Source organism: Dermacentor silvarum, chromosome 3, assembly GCF_013339745.2.
Source record: "Dermacentor silvarum isolate Dsil-2018 chromosome 3, BIME_Dsil_1.4, whole genome shotgun sequence".
Taxonomy (NCBI): Eukaryota; Metazoa; Arthropoda; class Arachnida; order Ixodida; family Ixodidae; genus Dermacentor; species Dermacentor silvarum.
In genome coordinates, this window is record NC_051156.1 from 184,175,419 (window position 1) to 184,199,930 (window position 24,512).

Genomic DNA, 24,512 nt, shown 5'->3' on the forward strand with positions numbered 1-24,512 from the left:
TATTTCAAGCCACCCCAAGCCGAAAATTGCGCCGCTGCAAGGCTCGTGCGGAATGGCGACGTCGAATTTCAAGCAGGATTTGCCTCCTGAAGGGGGCTATGCCCCCTTCAATTTTAAACGCATTCCTGCCAAAGTGTTGCTTTCTGGTGAGTTTTGTTGACACCTAAAACATTCATCATAGTTAACGGTATATGCCACCTTTAGCATCGGAACGTCAGTGCTGCACAGGACGTTTGAAGGAGACTAATGCTCCAAGGCACCAGAGGTGCAATTTACCAATGAAACGCCGGCCAGCGTGAATTTCGTTGTCGCACTATATACGGCTTCGGTTTCTAGCCGTAGAAGAAAAGTTTAACTATCATTTACGGTGGTATCCATCATGGTGGTATGTTAAATTTTGCTCTGGCTCGTGCTGGTAGGAAACCGGGTGTTCAGTTTTGTACTACTGTAAATGAAACACATAAAAATTATGTTTTAGGAGAGTGCACGAATACAACGGCGTATTTTATGCGCCTTGCTAATATCGCACCTCAATACCATTCATTCGAATTGCTGTAGATATTCTAACGCCGCGTGTGTAGCGTGTGTTGGGATTTTTAGTTTCCGATATTCGGTCGGCAACTTTAACAGTAAAAAATTTTGCTAACATTATTAATTTTTACCTCAGGCCTTCAACCCCGACTACTTGCTGCCCGTTTTTCTAACTAGTGTACTGGAATAATTTGGTTCTATGAAAGCGGCGCTGCACACTGATGTTCAACACTCGTTGCCCCTGCCTTTGGGAACATGCTGTTGTAGGTTTGCGATTAAGCTCCCACCAGTATGCAGTGCCTTGAGAGCTTTATCCGCGTTGTTAGTGTGCTTATTCAGGCACAAAGCAGGAACAGCACACACTGTGTAAAAGTCGCTCCAAGATTTCGTATCTACCTGCAGGCTCACAGCCCAGCAAGCTTCCTGGGTGGGTTGCTTGGTGCAATAGTTATGCTTTGCACACCATGCTCTGCCAGGCGCGCATAGAAAAATAGCCGATAAATCTACCATAGTTACAGTCGCATCGCTTGCTGTCAAGCAGCCTCAGCCACGCAGTTGCTGTCTACCTTAGAAGCACGGTCCACATTTCTGTAGCATCGAGCATGCACAAATGCTATTCACCTTTCTTTTAACACGAAAGTGTTTTATGCCGGGGTCCACCAAGACTTCACTGACGTATTTCCGTCACGGAAATACGTCACACGAACATACACGAACATAATACAAAGAAAGAAACCAGAAGAAAAAGTTCCACAAACATGCAAAATTTGGAAATCGAACCCACGACCTCTCGGTCCGCGACGATAGATCGCCGAGCGTTCAACCCATTGCGCCACAAACGCATTTGCAGAGAGCTACACAGACGCGCCTTATATATCTAACACTCCTCCGTGTACCCGCGCTCTTGCTCGGGGCGGTGCCGCCGCCTACAAGCAGAAAAGAGAAGTACTGCATTATGACACTAACGCGCACCGACAGTGAACGCTTCGGTGGTCTCAGCACTACGACGCCTCGATGCCAGCATTCGAAGGGATGCTGGCATCAAGAAGCACTACCAACGCGTTCTCGCAGAAGCACTACTAGGTGGCGTTCACCGTACTCAGCACAGCGGAGCGTGGCCTCTGCAATTAGCTCTGAAAATGTTTCTGAAGTTGATCGTGGAGGCTGCAATTACGACGCGCTGTACGCACTGATTTGACTCGGTGACGATTCAGTTACGTGCTTTGTCTTGCGCGTTGTATTAGTGTGTCAGTTACGTGCTTCGTCTTTCGCGTTGTGCTAGCGTGTGCAGCGTAGTGCAGCTTCCATATGCACGACGGTTGCTCATGGTCATCGACGTTGGTAGTCGTGATGGAGGAGACGTGCCACCAGGCGTCAGCGTGGGTGCATCAACGCCTAAGGGCGCTTTAGCCACAAAACACCAATAGACATTATATATCAATGTGCAATAAACATTACACTACTTCTGTGAAGACACGTTTCACTTTCGTGTTCTATACCGATTCCTATATAAGAGGGATCAACCACATTTTTTGGAAAAGTGATTAGGTCGCAACCCAAAACGCTCCATTTTTACCAAATGGTTGCCAAGAGATGATGGTTACAGTGTTCATGCACCTCCTTGAAACCATGGAAAACCCTTGAATTTGGAAACAGAGATTCAGGGGCCCTTACAATTGCTTAGAAATAAATGTGCTCCTTGAATTCCTTGAGAACTAGAGTTGAGGGCAACTTTTGATCATTCAAAGTTACAAACACAGCGTAGGGGCTATGCCATGGGCAGTGTCTATCTGAAAACTATCCTAGATATTTTCTTTTGAGAGTTTCGCTTAACAATCGCAATGTGGAGTGTCCACAGTGACCGACAACAACCTTGCCTAAATTGTCGTTGCCATCCTGGAGCTGCACAAGCCAGATCAAGCGACCAAGCCGTGCTACCATTTGGTTGTTTTGCTAGTTTGTTCACACCGCAGCCATCATGGCTTCATGTTGGACCCATAGGCTCTAGAAATACTTGGCAGAAAGTAAGTTTCAGCTGTTTTGGTTTACTATTACAAGTATCTTTGGCTCTAGCATCTTCAGATCCCCTTCATCTCCACTTAATCTTCGTTGTTTATGCTGTAGTAATTCTAAATCCCCAGTTATCTAAAAGTGTGTCGGGTCTCAAGGTTGTGATTTGCCTATAAAAGCAGCGTTTATGCTGCCAGATGGCTCACTGATTAACTCTTTAGTATGTCTTTATAAACAGTGACAAATAAAGGCACGCAATCTCTCTTGGGATGAAATTGTGCAAGGCATTGAACTTACCCAAAGTCTGTTCAGGAATTTTTATGCCACTAAGTCACTCTTACTGCAAACAGGTAAAGGTTGTTAAGGTGACTAAAAACTAACTAAATTTGGCAAATTTCTGAATATGCTACTAACACTGGCATGCACACATTTCCCATTATTTTTTTCAGTGGAATTGTGCGCTTTTTCAAACCAGATGACAGCAAGCTATCCACCAAGATGCCCAGTCAAAGGCTCTTGTTTGGCATTCACAATGTATTATTTCAATAGCAATTATACGAACACTCAAGGTACATTCGTGCCGTCGGCACTGCTGCCATCGGGCTGTTTTGGTATCAACGGACCATGCAAGGCCTGTGCTCTGAGGATTAGGAGGCCTCCAAAGGCTTATACAGTGCATTTGGCAGCAAAGACAACAAAGCCAAATGGATGCACTGCCACGCAGTCGGCTTTGTTGGAGCCAGGGCATCATTCTGGTTTCCACTGCTGCCTTGAGCATTGCGTGCACACACATTAGGATTCCTGAAGAACTGTGTGCCTATTACACCGTGGTGCGTACACTGGTCTTATTGAAATAGACGGGAAACGTCAAGCAGCACTGACAGATGTTGACGGTTTTCCATTGGTCTCATCTCGTGCACCATCGAGGTGCGACACCTGTAACGCCACTGCCGGCGCTCTTCATTGCGCCAGCATTGTGGCATGCTTACTACCCACGAGGGCGCTATTTCGGCTGTGCAGCGGCAGACAGAACGGTAAATGCCGGGCCAGAAGAAGCAATGTCGAACACGGTCATGCGTCCTAGAGACTCCGAGAACCCGTGGTAGGAGTGTCATGTAGCTGTGTGAGGACAGTTTGATGCATATGTGTAGGAATAACCAAGAGCAGTTCAGGACCATCAGGGTGCATGTTGTAACGGTACAAGACACCATCCTGCAGCACAGACGTACGCAGAGAAGGGGAAGGTGTCTCGGAAGTCAGCCGGAGAATGACGTCTCGCAAGTAGGGGTCACGGCGTTGCTCATTTTCGATGTTTTGAAATGCCGTAAGCAACAGCACGCAGGTATACTCGCAACTGTCAGGAAGCTCCGGGGGCTCTACTGAATGGCGTGACATGCAATCAGCATCTTCATGCTATCGGCCGCTCTTATGCACAACTATGAGTACTCTTGGAGTCGTAGAGCCCACCGACCGAGACGGCCAGTAGGATCCTTTAGGGATGAAAGCCAGCATAAGGCATGATGGTCTGTGATAATTGTGAACGGCCGGCCGTACAAGTAGGGGTGAAATTTACCCAATGATATTGAGTTTGTTGCTTGTCGGTATTTGTTGTTCCAAGTTTGCTGCTGCTCAATATGCTGCGTCTAAAGTTAAATCCTCGTTACTGAAGTGCTTATGTATCCCTGAAAGGACGTGCGTCCTAGGCAACCTCTAAAAAATGTGTGTTATCTTAACTCCCCCTCTTTTCTCGTGGCATTTTACAACGAATTGTAAAGTTCACAGGCTGATAGGAATGCATATTGCTAAATCCTATTCAAGAAGCGGGCGAGTATATACCGACATATATGTTGTGTACATTACCTTTTTTTTTGACGGAAGTGATGCAAGAAAGAAGTTTCATTTGATGTAGCCTAACTTTCGTTTAGCATTTGCTATAGTGGAATTTATATGATCCCCCCACATTAGGTTACTGGTAATGATAACACCCAGTTATTTCATTGATGAAGCAGGGAAAAGAGCTGTACTATTGAGAGTATAGTTATGGCACATTGGTGAACTGCTAGACGCACATGCATTTACATTTGGATACATTTAGACCTGCTTTCTATTCATTGCACCAGTTAAAAATGGGATGTATGTTTTCTTGAAGGCCAGTAACATTGTTATGATTAGTTATTACACGATGAATGAGTCCATGAATAAGCATGTTTGAAGAAGAATGTAGGGAATGTGTCATGGAAAGGCTTACTTAGGCAAGTGTTACCATTCAACGTTGATTTTCTATTATGTAATAATGGGAATCGATACAAAGGTAGGGCTCATGTGATCTAAGATGTCGCAGAACAAGGTGCCTTAAAGATTAACTGCAACAAAACTTTCGGGACTGCATAAAAAAAACAGTTTAAGATTGTGTTCATATAGAGCAGCCTCCATGAAAAGTTGTACATTTGAAATACTAGTGCATGCATCACTATAAGCTTGCAAACGTGGATGTCTTTATGCCGAAACTTAAAAAAAAATCTGCCTCCTTTCCTCCCTGTGAAAGTAAATGTACAGCGAAGCTGGGGCCGACGTTAGACAAGCACAACCAACGTTAGACAAGTGCCAGCTCCTCAACTGATGTTATACAATGGTAGACGAGCACCACCACGATATGTGACATTAGACAACCCCAAACTATTGATGTAATACTTTTATTTGGACAGTGTTTGCCATAATGTCGATTACGGTCGCAGCACCTCACTGTGCGACAGATGCAGTGATCAGAATGTCCATGCATCAAGGACAGATACATTGCTTGCACACAAATAGCACGCACGCACGTGTGTGGGAAGTGCGGCATACATCCTCATTCTTCTAGGCGCTCCTGCAAGGGGCAAGTGCCTTATTGAACATAGTGAATATTTCAAATTGCGTCAGATAATTCATAATGTACGACTTACACACAAGCTGCAGACATCATAGCTTCGGATTGTAATGTGAATATAAGAGAAAACATAATTCTGTTACGCGGAAACTCAAACACGAACCCCTTTTCCAGCTGCCGTATGATTCCTGTCTGAGTGGTCGCGGCCGCTAGGAGGTGGTACTGTTTTTGGGCGAGCACGAGTCGACAAAAAATCTCGACCAACTAGAGGCTAACAGCTTCATTGTAAAAGATGCTGTCATTACTAAGGTGACCAAGAAGGCATTCTGTAAGTGTTCATTTCTGGCTGCTACTAAAGTGCTGATTGGCCGGAGGCGCCTTTCTCCTTCTCATGCGTACGTGAAACCAGCCAATCAGAACTTCAGCAGCAAACGAAATGGACATGTCCACTAGATGGACACTTACAAAATACCCTCCCACATGTCACGTTTTTGTGGAACACATCCCGCTTTTACCGTTCGTCATCTTGCTGTCCCGTGTTTTATTTGTGGGACGGTTTTTTGTCCCACTTAGGACTCAGTGGACTGCGAGTTGTCCCCAAATGCCTGCCCTGTGGTACCAGATTGGCTGTTCACTTTCTAGGGTGTGGTTGCGTCGCTTTCAAAAAGACTTGAGAGGCAGGCAGCAAAGTGAAACACTGCCGGGGTAAAATGGTGCTGTTGCATGACAAAAGCGCGATTCTGTTCAATCACCGCCAAATCAAGCAAACAATTTCGCTTTCTGAATCATTTTAAGATGTCACTCCTCCTAGAACGCCTGACTGATTGCTTGTGCCGTTTCCTCGATCCAGCTACAATGAACTTTTCAATGCATTGGCGAACCAGCCGTTAAGCCAAGGCATACTGACCACACCGTGTTTATGTTGTCATGCTTTGTCATGCATGTGGTGTTGAAAGCACACAGAATAATGTCGAAGCACGAGTGAAAATTTATTGAAGTGCTCTGGAAAGAGTTGCCCTTCACATAAACAAAACTTTGAATAAATGTTGAATCTTGTTTCTGCCTTTGCCGCCACCCGTTCCTTCCCGCCCTCCCCCCCCCCCTCTTACCCTCTTTGTCCCACAAAGGCATCTAAAGAATCTAGTCACATTAGTCATTGCAGCTCGCAGGAAGTGATGCACCATAACGCGCAGTTACATGTCGTGACCTCCAAGATTAGGTACTGTCCTCAACTGCCCATGAGACGCTGAAAAATCTCGGGGGCGACTTGCTGGGATTTACGTCATATCTGCTAACCATCGGGTGCATACGTCATCTGCTTAGGTGCTGTTTAAAGGTTGCTAAAATGAAGATTAGACAATTACCAGCCCTACAGCTTTGGCAAGATTGCATCAGTAGTATATACTACCCATTTATAACCAATTTACCCAAAGCGAAATTTCGCTGCAGTTGGCCTTTCAATCCAAACTAAGGTAATACATGACAGGAAGACACACTCATTAAAGGTTCCATTGCTTCCATTTTGTTCAGTGAGATAAAGAAAGGCTGTTGTAAAAATAGGCACTGGAACAATGTCTCTGCCAAGCTGTCATATATGTTAGTTTCTTTTATTATTATTATTATTATTATTATTATTATTATTATTATTATTATTATTATTATATTCATGTCAAAGAAGTACCACGTCTTCCCCATTTTTTTCAGGGTACAAGCTGTTCGGATTATTTACAGTTGTTACCGGCTTCTCGTGGTACATGCTGAAGAACGAGTATGTTAGGAAGAAGTAAGTATCCTCATTTAAGCTAGTAATGCTCAAAACCGTACACTTGTTTAAATACTTCTACACTGCAGAGTGACCAAACGTGTGTATCCATAATTCCTTTGTTCTTTCTCACATTTATTGCATTTATTATTTCTGTTTGACAGATGATTGCAGTATCCATAAATTGCAAGGTTGTTGCAAGTGCAGAATCTTGAACTGCTTTGTGTTCATCAATACATTGTGTTTTAGTTGAAACAAACTGTCTTAACCCTTTAACCGCTGATTTAACTTCCAAAAAAAGTACCAAAATCGACAACTTTTTTTCAAGAATATTTTCCATGCAATTCTGATTCTGAAAATATATGTTACATCATTGATTTCTGTTTAGAATTAGAACGGAAATTAAAAAAGAAAAAAAACTGCTGTTGGGGGCGGCTTTCCCTCAATGCATGCCGTGGTAATGGGTCAGAATGTACTGAAAGTCGAAGTATTTATTTGATGCAATACACAGTAACACACTGAAAATTGCACAAACGTTGCTTCTAAGAGAAGGGAAACCGCGGAGGCGCAGGTGGTGGGTTATCGGTGTTCACGCGCTGCCATACACGTACACTGCTCAGTGCGTCACCGTCATCGCCGTCGCTCTTGCGTCATCTGAAGCAATATTCAGGGTAAAGACAAAGTCCGAGTCGCTGTCTGACACAAATTCCATGTCCTCACTAACGCTGCTTTCTGTACTGCTCCAAGAAGCACCTTTTTTTTTTCTTGGAGCATCGCTGCCATCGGCATTCTTCTTGAGGAAGAGCCATTATGAAATGACTGTTGCCAGGCTTAAAACACACGCGAAAGGCACGAAATGCAGTTTTTCTTAGACTACTAGCGCCATCTAGAGTTGGAAATTGCAAGCAAAGCAATTGACAGCCGTGATATGTCTTTGGCAGCGGAAGGAGCAGAAAATCGGGCTGGACGAGTGTGACTTATCGTTGGCGATACTGGTACAAACTCGTGTGGCGAGTACAGCTCGGGGTTGGCGGCTAAAGGATTAATTTACACTATATACCTTTATAGCAAGTGTTATCACAGGCTTCTGTTGTGAAATCACTATGATTTGTCTTTTTCCTGACGTAAGTTGCTCTATAGTTGCATGTGATATTGGAAAACACACCATTTAATGTGCTAATGTTTAAAGTAAAAGCTGAAAACGGTTTATAGCATGGTCCACTCTTGAAGGGAACAATTAGCTGATAGTAAAGTCAATATAGTTGAAACATTCCTACTTTTATTATGCTGAAAGCTACGCATTAAGCAATAGTTTGCATGTCCTTCGCTTATGAAACTATAATCTGTAATGAAGTTCTAATACAGTGTTTATTTTAGCAGTGGATTGTATAGCACATCCGCAGATGCGTTTTGTACAGTATAAGTGGCTGAAGAGTACACTGAAGAGGTGTATATTAAAACTTGCTTTGCTTTCCCATTTTATTGCGATAGCAATTATGTGGACATTCCAGGCACATTTCCTCTGTCACCATGATGTTCCGTATGAAGTCCAAGTGTGATAACATTGTGGCTGCACTCCATGTGCTGTGCGTGCAAGTGAAAGCGTGTGAGGGTGAACCGAGGATGGGTGTCTCAATCTCGCACACACAAGGAAGGAAAGCGGGAAGGAAGCGTGCCATCTTCCATCACGCACAAGGCACCGAGGAAAGGAGGGGGAGGCGTTTTACTCCTGCAGCGGCTGCGTATTTAGCAGCTGAGCGTGGCTGTGCGGACCCTACCTTGAAAGCGATCTGCGATGGGGACAGAGTGCAGGTGCTCCAAAGGCTGATAGCTTTGTGTGCGCTGTGTTCTTGCCGCTTAGCTTGCATTGAAGCGAGAGGCAGCACAAAGGTCTATTTGCTCGCTGCTGCTGCCATGCTCACGCCAGCATTTTGCCTGTGAATGTCCGCACTCATCCAGTGAGATGTGTTCATGTCTGCCTGCGTGCACAGACACCATGCTTGTTAATTTAGTTAGTAAGCGAATGTTTGCAAGTTAATACGGTAGATAAAATTACTATCCTTACTTCGTATAGCTGTCTAATAGTTTGCTATCGCAATCGATGCTGCGCCTTTCGGGTGAAACAGCAACTTTTTTCTCTAAGCAGTTGGATCGTCTTATCTGTGTTTAATTTGGCCACAATTATGCTTTGTCACTCTTCACCTGACTACTTGGACATAGTTAGGCATAGAGGGTCATGGATTGTGGTGGTCCGAGATGGCCCCCCTCGGTGGCCCGAGTGCACGGTGGCAACACGAAGGAAGAACCAGCATCTGGTGGGGGACAACGTTTATTCCACAGCAAAGCGCCCGGCCGGGCTGCGTCCAGACAACTTCTCTCCTCTCTCATGCCGAGTGCCCGTTTTATTGGCTCAGTTGCACTCGGTCAAACAACCCAACAAAAATGCGTACATTCTTTGACTCTTGCTTTCACCCGCCCCTACAAAAGCAGCACTCAATTCGTCAAACCCCGCAAGCGTTTTTCAATCACTCTATGCCAGTTAATTGCCGTCCGTCATGCCCGTTTGAGCAAACAGTTACCGGTTGGTGGCCCTCTGCCACAACATGGGTTGGAAAAGCCACATCAGCGGAATTCCATTCCTCCCTAAATTAATGAGCTGCCGCCATGACTCATTTCCACGAAACGCACTTTCCGCGCGTGCTTTGTCATTTCTCTGCCCACTGGCTCGGGAGGCGCTGTCACGGCTTTCAATATAATTTCCATGACAGCCCCCGTGTGCATTCTTGAATGCTCGGCGCCACTGCAGCTGCATCCAGTACGGAGACAGCTAAGAAAAGCATGGCGAACCGTAGCAAACGACCCAACCTATATACACTCTCAAACTGACTGACATGGACTAAAGCTTGTTCTAACATGAAAGGACACAGTTTAGTGGAGAGAGGATGACAGGAAACATGCTAGACTTTCAACTGGTTGTAAATAAACTGCCATGTCTTCATGCTTCCCCATTATTCCAGCTTCAGGCATCTGTGTCTTTTTGCTGTGAGAACAATGTTTAATTGATAACTGGGATACAGTGCCGCAGAGGTATCATAGACACACAATCGGAACATGAACATAGATGAGGAAAGCGCTTCTAACACCTGATTTCATAGGAACACAGGGCAATGTGGAATCATTTGTTGTGTCCATCATATATCTGCAGCGCTGTATCCCAATTATGCTATTCCATCTAGCCCCAACATAAGCCTTACACAATGTCTAGTGTGAACTTGAACAAAAAAAGAAAGCTACAGAAATTCTGAGAATTCTGTACTAATGCATAAGCTTTCTTTAGCTCAGCTGTTACTCCGCTTTTGCTTACTTGCTTTTGCAAGCTTATGCATGTCTACCCATCACTTTTCCAGTGCCAAAGAAATGAAATCTGTGTACTGAACAGTTGTGGAGATGAGTTGCCAGGAAGCTGCATGTCCCCTTCAAAGCAAGCGTATGAACTGATCCAGAACTGGCCAGTCACAAGCTGTTTCACCGCGCTGGTTTCTTTCTTTTTTAATATTTTATTTTCTTCCTTTTTTGTTACGTCATCCTTTTTTTCTTTTTTTTTTAGAGCCACAAATTATTTATTATTATTATTATTATTATCACATGTACCAATCAGTTATTCTTATTTTTATACTCAGCAGTTCCACAGCAGGCTTCCGTGCACACACACCTGTAATACGGGAAAGTAAGCTTTCAAGGCAGCCTGACGAGAATGCTTTTACCACTGATCCAATCTTAAACAGCGTAGCTGTTTTAAGTCGACCCTTCGCCGTCTGTCCGTCCGGCGGTGTCACGCAGGTCACGTGACCAGGAGGGGATGAGAGCCGCACCGGGGGAGGGCAGGTCATGTGGCCAGCAGAGGAGGAGAAGCGCGGGGGGGGGGAGGCATGGGTATAATTGAAGCCATTTCTGTGCGGCCCGCCCTTTCGGATAATGAACGCACATCGCAGCTGGGCTGCAATGGGAAGACCACAAGTAGTGCGTACCCAGAGGAAGAGGCAGCCTACCACAAGCGTCAGCGAGAGTTGGCTCGTGAACGGGCTTGTTGCAACGCAAAAATGGGCGGCACAACTTGCACATGAGAAAAAAAGCATCCCAAAACAGAGCGAAAAAACAAAAAATTGCAGTTTCGCTTGAAAGGCAAACCATCGATTGCGATAGCAAATTAGTGGACAGCTATGCAAAGTAAGGGTAGTAGTTTTATCATTTGTATAAACTTGTTAACATAGGCACACTAACTAAATTAACAAGCAGGTTGTCACGTGCACAAGCAAACATGAACGCATCTTACTCGATGACCGTGGAAACTCGCTGTAAAAACGCTGGAGTGAGTCACCGCAGCAACAGCAGTGAGCGAATTGAGCTTCGTGCCGGCGCTCGCATCAACGCAATCTTAGCCCCGAAAACACAGGGAGGGCGGACTCCGCCCCCGCCTCAGAAGTCTTTCAAGATACAGCCACACGGGCGGGCGCAGAACGTGCTCCTCGGACCGCGCAGCCGCACTGAAAGCGTGGCTCCTCCACCTGCCCACCCTACCCCCAGAGACTTCCGGCTGGCGGGAGCGCACAGGCAGACTGAAACACGGCCCCTCCACCTCCCTACCCTCCCTTTGGAGTGTTGTGCGTGACTGGACGAATGCGCGCTTCATTCCTACTTCCCACCCTCGTGTGCGCGAGCCACAATTGCTGGCTCACTGTCGCATGCTTTCAATCGCACATACAGCGTACGGCACGCAGCGACGATTTTATCGCCCTTGGACTTTATACGGAACCTCTCGGCGACGCAGACGGCAGAAATTCGCCTAGAGTGTCCATATAATTGCTATCGCAATAAAACAAACAATGAGAGAACCGCAAATGTGTAGCGGCGCCAACGACGCAACGCGCAGAGCTGCTGCTGACGCCGTTCGCGTTTCCCTGCGTTCATGCCGAACGCCCGCGGCCGTGACTGCAGCCGAGTCCTCTAGCAGCAGCTCGACAGGTTTCGACCAGAGAACTGGATACTCGTCGAGTAGCGTCGGAAGTCGCTGGCTCTTTTCGCCTCGCAACGTTTCATCATAATATAGGTTCCTGTAGTAGATCTGTGTTTACTTGTATTTACACAATTGCATCACGGGCAGCACATGCACTCGTAACACTCGGTGTAACTAACACAGCTTCACTGTTCGACCATCTTCACGGAGTAGAAGGGTGGTAATTTTTTTTTTAATTCTTTCTTATCGCTTATAAAGCTACCAATCATATGCATTTACACTATTATAACGAAGTTTCTGAACTTCCTAAATTACGCATTTTTTTACAGATGCAAGGCATTATATTACACTTCTCACGTGATAAACTAATTTGCTGGGGTACTCACCAAAGAATGCTTATGCATTAATAGCCCAGCTTCTCACTTTCACTGCACTCGCATCTTAGTTTAGTCTAGAGTTAAAAGCACCATCAACTCAACTCATACAGGACATGTGTCGGCACAGATGTTTGCTTATCTAACTCACCCTCTGTAATTTTTTTTACTTTGGCAACCGTCTTCAACAAAAGCAGTGGCACTGTTACTGTGCATATTGAAGAATTGACACATTATAGCCCGGATGGCGGCTGCTCAGAAAAAAAGAAAGATCAGCAGAACTACTGTGCATACTCTATCTTTGTAAGCGTAGCAGCCGTAATGGCCGCAGCTGTGCAGGAAGGTGCAATTATCACAAGTTTTCAGCCTCTCTAAAATGGCTGAATTGACCGATTATTCCAAATGTGACCGAAATCCGGAACTCACTGTGCATCAAACATCACTTGCAGCTAATTGGCTTGACCAGCGACTTGACTTCAGTCCCCGTGACAATAGTTCCTGGGTACAATGCATTTACAAGCGGAAGTACCAGAAGCGGTTGTGACATAAATAATCTCTAAAAATGCACGCACAGAAACCTTACTTGCTTGAGTAGCACTTCAAAAAGTTACATTGTTCTTAAATTTTTTAGTTTGCCATGTTCACTAAAACACAACTGAAGTTGCTTGTTATGCAACTACTTATATGACACTTCTTAAAGAGGACACTAAAGAGAAACAAAGTTCATCTATAAGTAAATTGCACTTCTACAAAACCAAAAAGTCCACTCTTACCACGAGGGGAGGCTTAATGAGTCAGAGAAGATTTGAAAACAAAAGACAGATAGCAACACCACCTTAAAGTTCCCGCACCAGCTTGGCCATGCAGTGTCTGCCCAGGCCTAGTTAATCTGTTATCTGTAAAGATGGGTGACATTGTATTGTAAAACAGCCAACGACTGAACATAGCAAGTTTCTAGAACATTTACTGAGCCGCAGTGATCCTAGTGAGAGAAAATACATTGAAATCCTAGACATCACTTTGACGTGCCAACACAGGAGTTTTGGTGCAAAATTGTAGTGACCTTTGACGTGCCAACACAGGAGTTTTGGTGCAAAATTGTAGAGATTAGAAGTTTGACCTTTTTTATTCCCTTCTAATAATCGGCCATTTGCCACTAGAATAATGAAAGTAGAACTTTTAAAGTATACTTTGTCAGTTTGGATTGATATTGTGTTTCTCTTTTGTGTCCCTCTAATAAGGCAAGCTTTTCAAACAGCTGGTCTTCTTGAGCAAGAACAAGCAGCTTCCATTCATTTGTTCCCTTGATGTAAACATGTCTTCACAATGCAGTGGTGAAATCCACTTCGGGAGCACAACATTCGAGATTTGGCATATTTCTCAAAACCAAAGAACATGTAGCTGTTTTGCAGCATGTTGTTGATGCAAAAGACCATCCTGTCGATGCTTTTTGTCACAGTGGAAGCAATATGTTCACTTGTGCTTTTTAAGAACTTAAGAAGGCAGGAAAGGCATCGCCCAGATGGCCAAAGCTAAAGAAATAGTCCCCACTCAAAAAATCAGACTTCTAAAATGCGTATTTCTCAGTACAAATATACTTTATATCTTGATGACTGTCATGGTAGAGTTCTGGTGATGGTAATGCTAGAGCACATGCCAGATCAGGCGAGAAAAATAACCCTGTGCCTTCTACCACGCTGCGCATCGTCTGCTACGGTGCAAGATCGACAGCCACGGACATGTGTTTATAAAGTGCAATCACTGGTTTAATCCACTTTGGAGCAAAACAAAACACCATGGAACAAATACGCAGGATGTTTGCAGCGATGTGGCACCGCGGAATACTACTACCACTGTGATGAAGTAGCTTTAGCGTAGATGTACGGCCGCTGCCTGATTGGCTTGCAGGGTTCAGCCACCTGGTGGCGCAGAGCTTAACCAGCCAAATACAGAGCTGATATTGCTGTAACGAAGTGTAAAGCATTTTAAACATTTAAAAAGACAAAGTGTTCACGATTACGCTCCTGCCGAAAATTTACACCAGCAGCAAAGTATAATTCACTTGGTTACTGCCATATTAACTCTGTCTTTCTCTGGTTGAGCTCTGTGTCACCAGGTGGCTGCACCGTGCAAGCCATTCACGTTTGCGCCTCCGCTCATCCCGTAAAACGCCCAGTCCACTTGCGCTTGCGTTTACCCAAACACCGAACCCACTTAGCTCTCTATGGTGGTAGGAATCCTTCAGCGTGAAGTGATGGCCACCATGGAACAAACACGCAGGACGTTTGTTTGCAGCGGTGTGTCGCCGCGCAATCTTCTTTTCAGACGAAGCATAGCTCAGCGTCACTGATGCTCGCTGCAATCTTTCTTCACCGTATCGCGGCTCAGAACAGACGCACGTGGCACAAATGGTGCATTGTAAGCTCGCAGTAATATTTTCGGCGTGATAGACCAGAACAAACAGTTTGGGAATTCACTCTGACGAGTTTAATGATTTATGAGTGCACTCCACACATGATTTGGTTTAATGATGATGTATTTTTATTCCAGGTTGATCGAAATTGAAGCTGCTGATGGGCATAATGCGCTGCAGCCTCTTCTGCTTGCCGAGAGAGACAGAATGTAAGTAGTAATTGTTCACAGCATATTCATCTTCACTAGTTTACAACATGCAGGCTGATCAGTTGTTTAATTGCCAGGCTGTCTGTATGTGTACAATCTTTGCCTGGTGTTATAAGCAAAATCACATCTGAAAATTGTGAAGCGTGTTCCTTCTCGTGCTTCCCATTTGCATCTCAATGCATTCCACCCTCCGTCAGAATCGGTGCTCACTGAATCCATTATACTCAAATTCATAGATTGTATGGCTATAGTTTTTTAAATATTTGCATGTAGACTTGCCGACATGGAGTTGTAAGGTGTAGACATGGGCTAGTTGGTCAAGATCTGTAATGAAAACAGCGCAGGAGAGACGCAGACAAGCAAGAGGATAACACAAGCATTGACTGTAAACTGAAGAGTTTATACTGCACTTGGCAAAGTATAATGAAACATAGACTAGGAGCACACAGAGACATATACAGAGAAGAGGTAGTCATTGCGGTCACCAACACCAGCACAGGCTGCATGATGCAACCCAACAAGCGCACCACATCCAGAAAAACCAGCTTGGTGAGAGTGGGAGATGCAAGACAAATGCAAGATCATGTGTTATGGCAATGCTCAAAGGAAAGCATCAAAAGGAAGCAGAAACTATAGTATACTAGAATACTGCTAAGTGTGAATACTGCTAAGAGCGGGCACTTTCTCCCATAGCGCCGCTGGACTCTGTAGGTGTGCTCAGAATATGCCATTGGAAATTAACACAGTGTGCATTGGAATGTCTAGCGCCTTGCCTAGGGATGATACAAATGCAAGTCTAGCTGGCAAATGTTTGCATCACCTTCCTTGTTTGTCCTACAATTTATACATTCGCTTCATACTTCATGAGTAAATCACATTGCCAAGGTTTACATCTATTGTGTACAGATCACGCTTAATGAGGATTATTAAAGTGTTTATCTGTAAATCTTAAAAATTAAAAGTTAAACGCAGTGCTTCAATAAGTAGAAATTTGAAATGACAAGCAGCAGAAGTAAACAGCAAACAAATTTGTTTAGGGGATGTGCGAATATTCGAAACTGTTCGAGTAACAAGTCAAATATCACCCTATTCAATTCGGTTCTCGGATCCATTAGTCAGTTAGTTGATAAGGGCATTGAATCAAATAATCACTATTCTATTGCAGTTGTTTATTCATGTACAGTTGATGACCATATATTGTCAACTGCACTCGTTCAAGTATGAAATTGAAGCAAAAATGCAATAACTTTCATCCTATCCACATCGTAAATAACGTACTAGAGCACGCTGCATCGCTCAGATAGCCACACCTTTCCAGCTAAACATAATCATACGCTATAAAAAGCTGTTTAAACACATAATTTAGCAGTTGGTATTGTTTGATGCCATCTATAAATGCTGCACCTGTGTCCTTTAATCGGATTAAATAAGAATACCTTTTATTGCAATGTGCTTTATTACAATAGGGGCACTATCTCCAATGACCATTTGACCCAGAGAAAAATAGCTTTTTTCTTGTTATGCCATGGATGATGTTAGTGATTTGGTTGTGAAATTATACACAGATATTAATTAGCCCTCAACGTTATCTTTATATTCTTATGTGATAATGTATGACCGCGTATGCTACGAAGAGCATGAGTTTACAAACAATCTGCTTAGTTGTTCCTAATGCTCCTTTTATACTTTTAATAAAGCATGGTTTATAACATGCAGTGTAATTACAGAAACTTTTCACTGTTATGATTACCAGGGTGGAAAATTGTAGGTGAGACTTCTGCACATTATTTGCAAAATATTCAAAAATTATTCGATTGACTTCTGGCGCTATTTGATTTATGTTCGATGTGGTCTGAAAAACTGCTATTCGTAAACCCGTAAATTTGTTCACTTGAATGCAAAACTCAGATTAAAGCAGGCAAGAGTATCTACAGCAGCAGTTTCTCTTTCTTTTTCTTTTGCTTGTATACATTGTGGGGTTTAACATCGTGAAACTGCACAGGGAGTTTTAAAGGCACGCTGTACTGGAGGGCTCAGGACTAATTTTAACCACCTGGTGTTCTTAAACATGCACCTTAATCTAAGTACACAAGTATTTTTGCAGTTCACCAGGAAACGTTGTCAGAGCAATTATAAAAACTCTGCCTGCTTTCATCCCACCTCTTATCATTCATTGTAGATGAGCTTGTTGTGGTCAGGTGAAGCGCTAGAAGCGACTGCAATACTCAGTATGTTACACAAAAAAGTCATGTTGTGATGCCACTCCCAGATGTGCACACACTGTGCAAGTCTTGGCACTAAAGAAACGGTTCAGAGTTTTAAGCTAGTTGCATTTAAGGGGGCTGGTAGGGTTGGACGGAGTTTCAAAGAGCATCTAACTGAACTTTACAACTATCTGACAAAATTAGCAATTATAAAAATGCACTTCTTCATTGACCTGTTGTCTCTTAGCTTTCCTTTCTTGGTATAACCCCTTCCTACCCAGTGTCGCTAATTTGCGACATACTGACTAATCGGCGACTCCACATTAACGGACGAAAATTAAGGGCTGGTTTCGAAGATTGCCGGGGCATTACAAAGGCTGAACGGGCATGACCTTGAATTGGTAGAGGCCGTCAGGTGTTACGAAGGCAGTTTTCTCACGGCCCATGTCATCTACCAAGATTTGCCTGATCGAACGTCTATGGATGAAAAGTACTTGGATCCGTACAAGCAGTCCAAAGCGTCATCAATAGGCAGAGAGGGGTAGACGTCCTTCCACGTGATTTTGTTGAGGTGTCTTTATTCGACGCAAAAGCACCAACTGTCTTCCTTCTCTTTGACAAGGAGAACACGGGACGATCAACATTATCTTGACACAGTGCGAAATTTGCTGACATTGCGTGGCAATAAGGCTAGATATGATGACATTGCTCTTGAAAAAAAACTAAAGTGCTACCTGCATTTCTCCTGGCGATGCTTGTTTGTGGTAGCCACAGTGTTCACAAGAACGAAGCAAACCAGTGGATCATAATGTCATGAAGTATCCACCCTTTGTGTTCCGCAACCAAAAGTTGTTCATAGAAACAAAGCATCACAGTAAACTGTTTAACATGTTCTGGCACTTGTATTTTTGATAAGATTTGGAGGGGTTTAGGTGTTCATAAGATGTAAAACAATGACCTTGATAAATTGTCGTGTCAGTACTCCTATAAGCCAGGAAAGGCATGAGGAATAAAAGGGCTGACTGAAATGTGGAGGGTGCCACGGCAGTGAGCTGCCACTGAAAGGTAATTGGGATGGAGGAGCAGTTGGGGGGCAAGGATCCTGACGGACTCTATGTAGCTAGGTATGAATGAAAGGGTAGAAGCTGTTGTTACGAAAAGGCCTGAAAGATACACAGAAGTTAATAAAAAAGAAATAAAGGAAGAAAAAAAAGTAAAAGTGGTGGAAAGAGCTACAAAGTTAGACCCAAGGAGGTTATAAAAAAACTTCCGGAGTGGAGATCCCCTATGCGCGCCCATGCGACCGGCTGAAGCCTGGAAAACCGGTTGGCGGCCATCTTGCTCCAGGCAAGAACGAGCGCTGCTTGCGCGCTGGTAGCGTAACCAGTGCGATTTCGTGGTGGCGTTTTATGATGAAAGCGGGAGAATTACTATGATTTATTTAGCGCAGATGTTTTTTTTTAATGCGACAGCCTTTTATGCATACCTCATGGTGGGGTGTCCGTCTCAAGGCCGTTTCAAAACCGTGCTGTTGACACGAAATGATCCTCTTAGGATAAGAGGTGATAACGCGCGCAATACCACTATTAAGTATACAATATTAATTAAGCATGTGAACTGCAGTAACAATGAATATAGATAGGTGAATGAAGTGTGTTGAGACTGTAATAATGTTGAATTAGGAGTAAATAATCGTGGATTAAAGGGGTTTAGCTGGGTGATAGGAGTTCAACAAAAGGTAATGATGGGAAAAACACGCGGTGCTGGGCTAGTTGATGATGATGGGAAAGCCACATTTAACATTCTAAAAGTGATTACGCGATTGAACTGAGGCGATAATGCGTGCACAGAGAGGTGAATTAGGCGAATTTAGAGTGACTTTTTGCTGAAAGAATTGTGACGAAATAAAGTGACGAAGACTCCGTAAAAGAAGTGGAAAGCGGCCGTCGTATCATTGAATTATCGACGCTAGGGCTTTCATGTCGCCTAGTTCTATCATCAGGAATCCCCAGTAATCTTTGTCATGTCAGGCTAAGGACAAATGCACAAGGCAGTTAACGCAAGAATGCGTGGGCTGAAGCTGTAACGCGTTTCATGCGCATCAGCTTGCCACATTACCGAAGTGACACGAAGTACAAAGTTAAATCAGTAAAGTGGTAAATAAATTTTTATTATGTCCTGGCTATTTTGATAAAAATAAGCATAAAACAACATGGTGGGAAAAATGAATAAAATATTGCATAACTACCTGGTGCATCACAGTGTATACTACAGGAAAACAATACCAAACAGGCATACATAAAATGCAAACACATCAAAACAAACATATTTTTGGCTTCGCAAAAACAAAAAAATTGCACCAATGCCCAAAATTAAAGGCATGCTGATAATGTCACTTCTTAAGGCGCACGGTTCAGTAACTATGAATAATGGCTTTTAAATATTGTAAAGATCGTGAGTCCGCAATAGACGAATTTGTATGAACTCTGATTTGTATAGAGCTTTACACGACGGCATGCAACAGCAACTTGATCTCCGAAAACAGTAATATTCGCGATCCAGCCTAAGTTAAATTACGCCGAGATAGGATACCTATGGCTGCACAATAACTGTTGTTGCTCCAGGCACATATCGTGTTGTTACACACACCATATGTGACTGGCAATACTCTTTATTTGCCAGTTAGGTCAGTTATTTTCTTGTTTTGATGCGAAACAGTTGCGTGCCACGCTTATAAACAGTCAACTTGTGAGACGCAGCTACGACGTCCGCCAGGTCTGTGAGCTGTATCATTTTATATAAATAAGTAGTAAATAATTCCTCTCGACATGCGGAATCTCATATGCAAGCGCACCGGAGATATATACGAACAGCAAGCATTTCTTACGAACTCGCTTTTTTATGCAGATGTGCGGAGAACACTAGAAAAATGGTTGGAGTGCTGCCCTGTCGCAGCCTTGTCGTTTGACCAGACCTGTCAAAACAACCCTCTTCAACGTGCACCGAGCAAAGAACATCCGAATCTTTAGGCGCCCAGCCATCTCTGCGAACAGCGGGCTGCCATGCGTCACGCAGCGCTTTCTCTTTCGGGAACCTGTCGCACAAACATGCAGAAAAAAGCTTGTTTCAGCCTATATTAGCCAATTAAAAGTAGATTTCATGTACAACAGCGCTCCTCGACGGAGATAGTGCACAGCAATGGTCGAGCGATTGAAGGCTTTTTCGCGCTACATATACACGTGAAACGTTACTCCTGACTTTTGCTTTGCAAGATTCGTGCGACGCAGGCGTTCACCATCCCGTTCAGCAGAGCTTGGATGTTCCCTTACAAACGCAGAACTACCGCTCAGTAGACCGTAACTAAGCACTATAAATGCCGCAACTGCCGAACTACCGCAAGGGCCCAAGCGGCGCAGCTGCGTTTTCTGCCCGGAGCAATATGGCGGTCGACGGCGTCAGCCGCGGCGCGGCATCTCCACTCCAGAAGTTTTTTTATAACCTCCTTGGTTAGACCCTTAAGTTGCCAGTCAGTGCTTGTGTTGTCTTCTTGTTCAACCAGGCCTTTCTTTCTGCTTTTACTATACATATGGAAAAGGCTGCGGAAGTATGTAATGTGCAATTTTCTGTGATGCTTTCCATACATATTAGTAGCATTTGAAAAAAGAAATCAAAGTTGGCCCCAGCTAATGTCTCTGCTTAATCCCTTTCATGCCATGCTATTATCCTGAATTCTGACTAAAGATGGCCAAGTTTTTATTATCGCAGAAGTTTTTGCAAAAAATGCTGCAGATAATGTTTTAAGTGTTTATTCAATATCTCAACCATTATTGCAAAACTGAAGCTTAACAGCACGTTATCATATGCCATGCAATACATGTGAAAAGAGGGCATGAAACTCAATGGGTCACCTGTGTCCTCCACATCACACTTATTACCACCAGGAGAGGCCAAAAATGTGAAAGGAGGTAGGCATGCAGGGGTTTTGCTTAGGTTGCGTTCACATCATTGACTTGCGAGGTTAAAATCGCCAGATGCGCCGCTCTCATCATCATTCTTAATCTCAGAAGACGAGCTGAGAGCATCGGTGTCATCTTCACTCAAAGAACAGTACACTTCATCCTCAAAATCACTCGATTCATCGCAGAGGTCAGTTTTTCTTTTTCGCCAACAAGCCAACGAAGTTTGAGCAGCACCCTTTTTAAAGACTCCAGTTGCCAACATTGTTTTACTTCCAACAGAATAACCTCGCACTTGCTTGTGCGGCCCCACGGAATATGTACCGCCATATACCAGAAGCACACTAGAGCACTGAAACGAAACTGGTTCGTCCATGGCATTACTAGAAAATTAAAAGTCCCACCAGTTTGTACCAGAAATGCGTGGGCGAACCCAGCTTGTCGAAGGCTCAGAAGGGGTTAATCTAAACATCCTCAACAGAACTTTGGCTAGCTGGGTGAAACTTACTAGGGGTGAAAGTTATTCCAGCCAAGTGTAGAACGGGGATCTCGATACTGCCGAGGCAGATTTAGCCTTTTCTTCAAGAGTGACTATTGGACAGCTTTGGGACAGTGGCTTTTGGCAATGGCAGATTTCATTTCTTGCCTCTCTGGTTTGCGGTTTTCAATTATATTCGAGGGGCCGTGGATTTACACATTGGTTAATATCCATAGTGTATATGCTTGGCAGGAATGGCATGGTGCCATGTCATTGTCATGTAGCACTTGTTTACTTAGGGTGGTCAAAATTAATCTAGAGCCCTCCACGATGGCACCTCTCATGGCCATTGTTCTTCTGTTAGATTGTGCTGATAGTGTGGAAATACATGTGCTTCCACATTCCTCCAAAGTGTGAGGTTCGCAAAACCAATTGCAGCTGAACCCTGTTGTAAAAACATTGGATTTGACACGAAAATACCTTCATTATGTCCTATATTCATTCTAAGCATATATTCATTACACACTGATATCAACGAGAAACATTTCAGATTTACTTCAGTATATCTGTCAAATTATTATATCATTGTTCAACTGTATATGCCCCAGCATTGTCCCTTTTAGCATGTGCTTTTTTCCACCCATACCAGACTTGGGCACAGTCAGGTGACAGTGGCTCACCATTCAACAAAAATGGCACTGTTACATAATAATTTGTCTGGTATTGGTGAACTGCAAACAAACATGTTGCAAGTGCCTGCTTTCATAACTGGAAACTGATTACACACATGAAGGAGCAGTGAGTCATGAACAGTTCACATGTGCTGGTGTCCCTTCCGCAGCCTCTCTACGCTCAAGTCTGACCCGGGATGTGGCACTGTACTAACACGAAACTGTCTGCCTTCACTTCTCCCATTTATGTTAGGTTTGGAGAAATCTGAGAGCTTTAGAAATAAGGGGACACAGGTGGTGTAGTACAAGACTTGGCTGGGACTCCTTTGTACCCTGGACTAGTAGGGTTTCTATTTCTGAAACTTGTTGTTTGAGAGAACACTAAAGTGAATTACAGCTTTGGGTGTACGTTGTAGTCCGTGTTCTGTACAGGTCACCTGTGCACTGTTCTGCCGGGCTCCAAAGGTTTAATTTGTTCTTAAAATGCAGAAAGGGAGATGGCTGACAACTCCATTGGCACTTCCGTAAACTGCTGCCAGTTAAAAGTCAATAACAAGCATGTAGTTAGTTCATTCATGCTCACTTATTGTTGACCTCGCCACATTTGAGTGCAGTCGCGTTTTATTGCATTTTTTCGAAAGAAAGCATGCATACTTGTGCCATATTTATGTATGTAATGGCTCTAAACATGCAAGAATAAACCAGCTGCTGCAACAGTTTTCTCGAGAAGCATTGTGATCAACACCTTCATGTAAAACACGATCTGAGCTCATCACTGTATGGTTTAATGTGGTGTAGTGCAATCTGGACTGTAGATAGCACCACAAATCCACCTTTGGAAGGTGAATGAAATCATAGAAATACCAACAGCATTGCACAAGAGATGCACAAGGGTAGGGTGCACGAGTGTACACTCGTATTCACCTATGAAGAAATATGTGAGCATGCGTCCTTCCATGGCTTGCAGAAATGAGACTTGATGCCTAACGTCAGCCACCCATGCACACTTAGCAAACTTTCAAGAAAACAACCATATGCCTAGTGCTTTGTGTGCAGGTATCTAGTTAACGTGCCTGCAAACACATCATGCGCAGCTCACCATCGACGCCCGGATGACAGTTCAGATCGTTCTCGTCAAAACGAGGCGGAGAGACTTTCTCGTGAAGACCCTGGTGTGCGTGGTGCCGAAATTGGAGCTACTCTTGAGCCACTCCACCAGCTTACGCTGTGACTGTGCTGCGTGTGCCGCACAGGCCTGTGACCTTTTTTATTGATAAAGATAGACTACATTGTACTCTTAAAGAGCTAGAGATTGAACTTAGCAAGTGTCAAGAACTTTTACGGGGCAACAACGGCCCAAACATGTAAATATATTGAAATTTGTTGCAGATTTCAGTTGCAGGTTTTGGCACAATATTTATAAACTGATACCTTGACCTTCATCTTCTCATCCAATTAGTACACCTTACCACAAAATTAACTAAAATGTAGTTTTGAAAGTCTGAACTGATTTAATGTTTCTATTTAGTGTCCCTTAAATAAGCATAAAACCTGCGATTGCAGTGTAAAGAATCTGGTTTAATATTTTCCGAGGCAAACAAAGTACACAATTGTCTTTAGGGTCTGTTTTCAATTCGCTTATGAGCAACTTGAATTCCGAATTTGCTATGATGAGGGGAAAGTAATTTGGTGATTTCTTTGGCAGGTACCTGAAGCAGCTGAAGAAGAACCGCGAGGAGGAGCGGGAGCTAATGAAGAATGTGCCTGGCTGGGAAGTGGGCACCTACTACGGAGAGCCCCTGTATAAGACAGTCAGTCCTGACACTCACCTAGACCCCGTCGCCGAGGAGTTCTTTGCACACGCGGACCCCAAGGTCGCTTACGACATCTGGCACTACTGGGACACCAACTACTGAGCTGCAGTGGCTTTCCACTGTTTGCTACAGGCACTGCCTATTTCGTTAGTTATTTTTTTTATAGGTATCCCACTTGAGTGCTTTCATTAAAGAATGCAGGAGCCTGTT

At 43.9% G+C, this 24,512-nt stretch overlaps 1 protein-coding gene across 1 annotated transcript; it reads left to right on the top strand.

Moving 5' to 3' along the window:
• Window positions 1-24,512, top strand: LOC119446225 (NADH dehydrogenase [ubiquinone] 1 alpha subcomplex subunit 13). Its single transcript, XM_037710593.2, has 4 exons — window positions 1-146; window positions 7,112-7,190; window positions 15,108-15,179; window positions 24,194-24,512. Exons 1-4 carry the CDS (start codon window positions 53-55, stop codon window positions 24,402-24,404), a joined length of 456 nt encoding a protein of 151 aa, XP_037566521.1. The 5' UTR covers window positions 1-52; the 3' UTR covers window positions 24,405-24,512.

Coding starts and splice junctions, on each gene's coding strand:
- LOC119446225 (XM_037710593.2), top strand. CDS start 53: ATGGCGACGTCGAATTTCAAGCAGGATTTGCCTCCTGAAGGGGGCTAT. Junction 147..7,111: donor TGCCAAAGTGTTGCTTTCTG/GTGAGTTTTGTT, acceptor CATTTTTTTCAG/GGTACAAGCTGTTCGGATTA. Junction 7,191..15,107: donor AACGAGTATGTTAGGAAGAA/GTAAGTATCCTC, acceptor TTTTTATTCCAG/GTTGATCGAAATTGAAGCTG.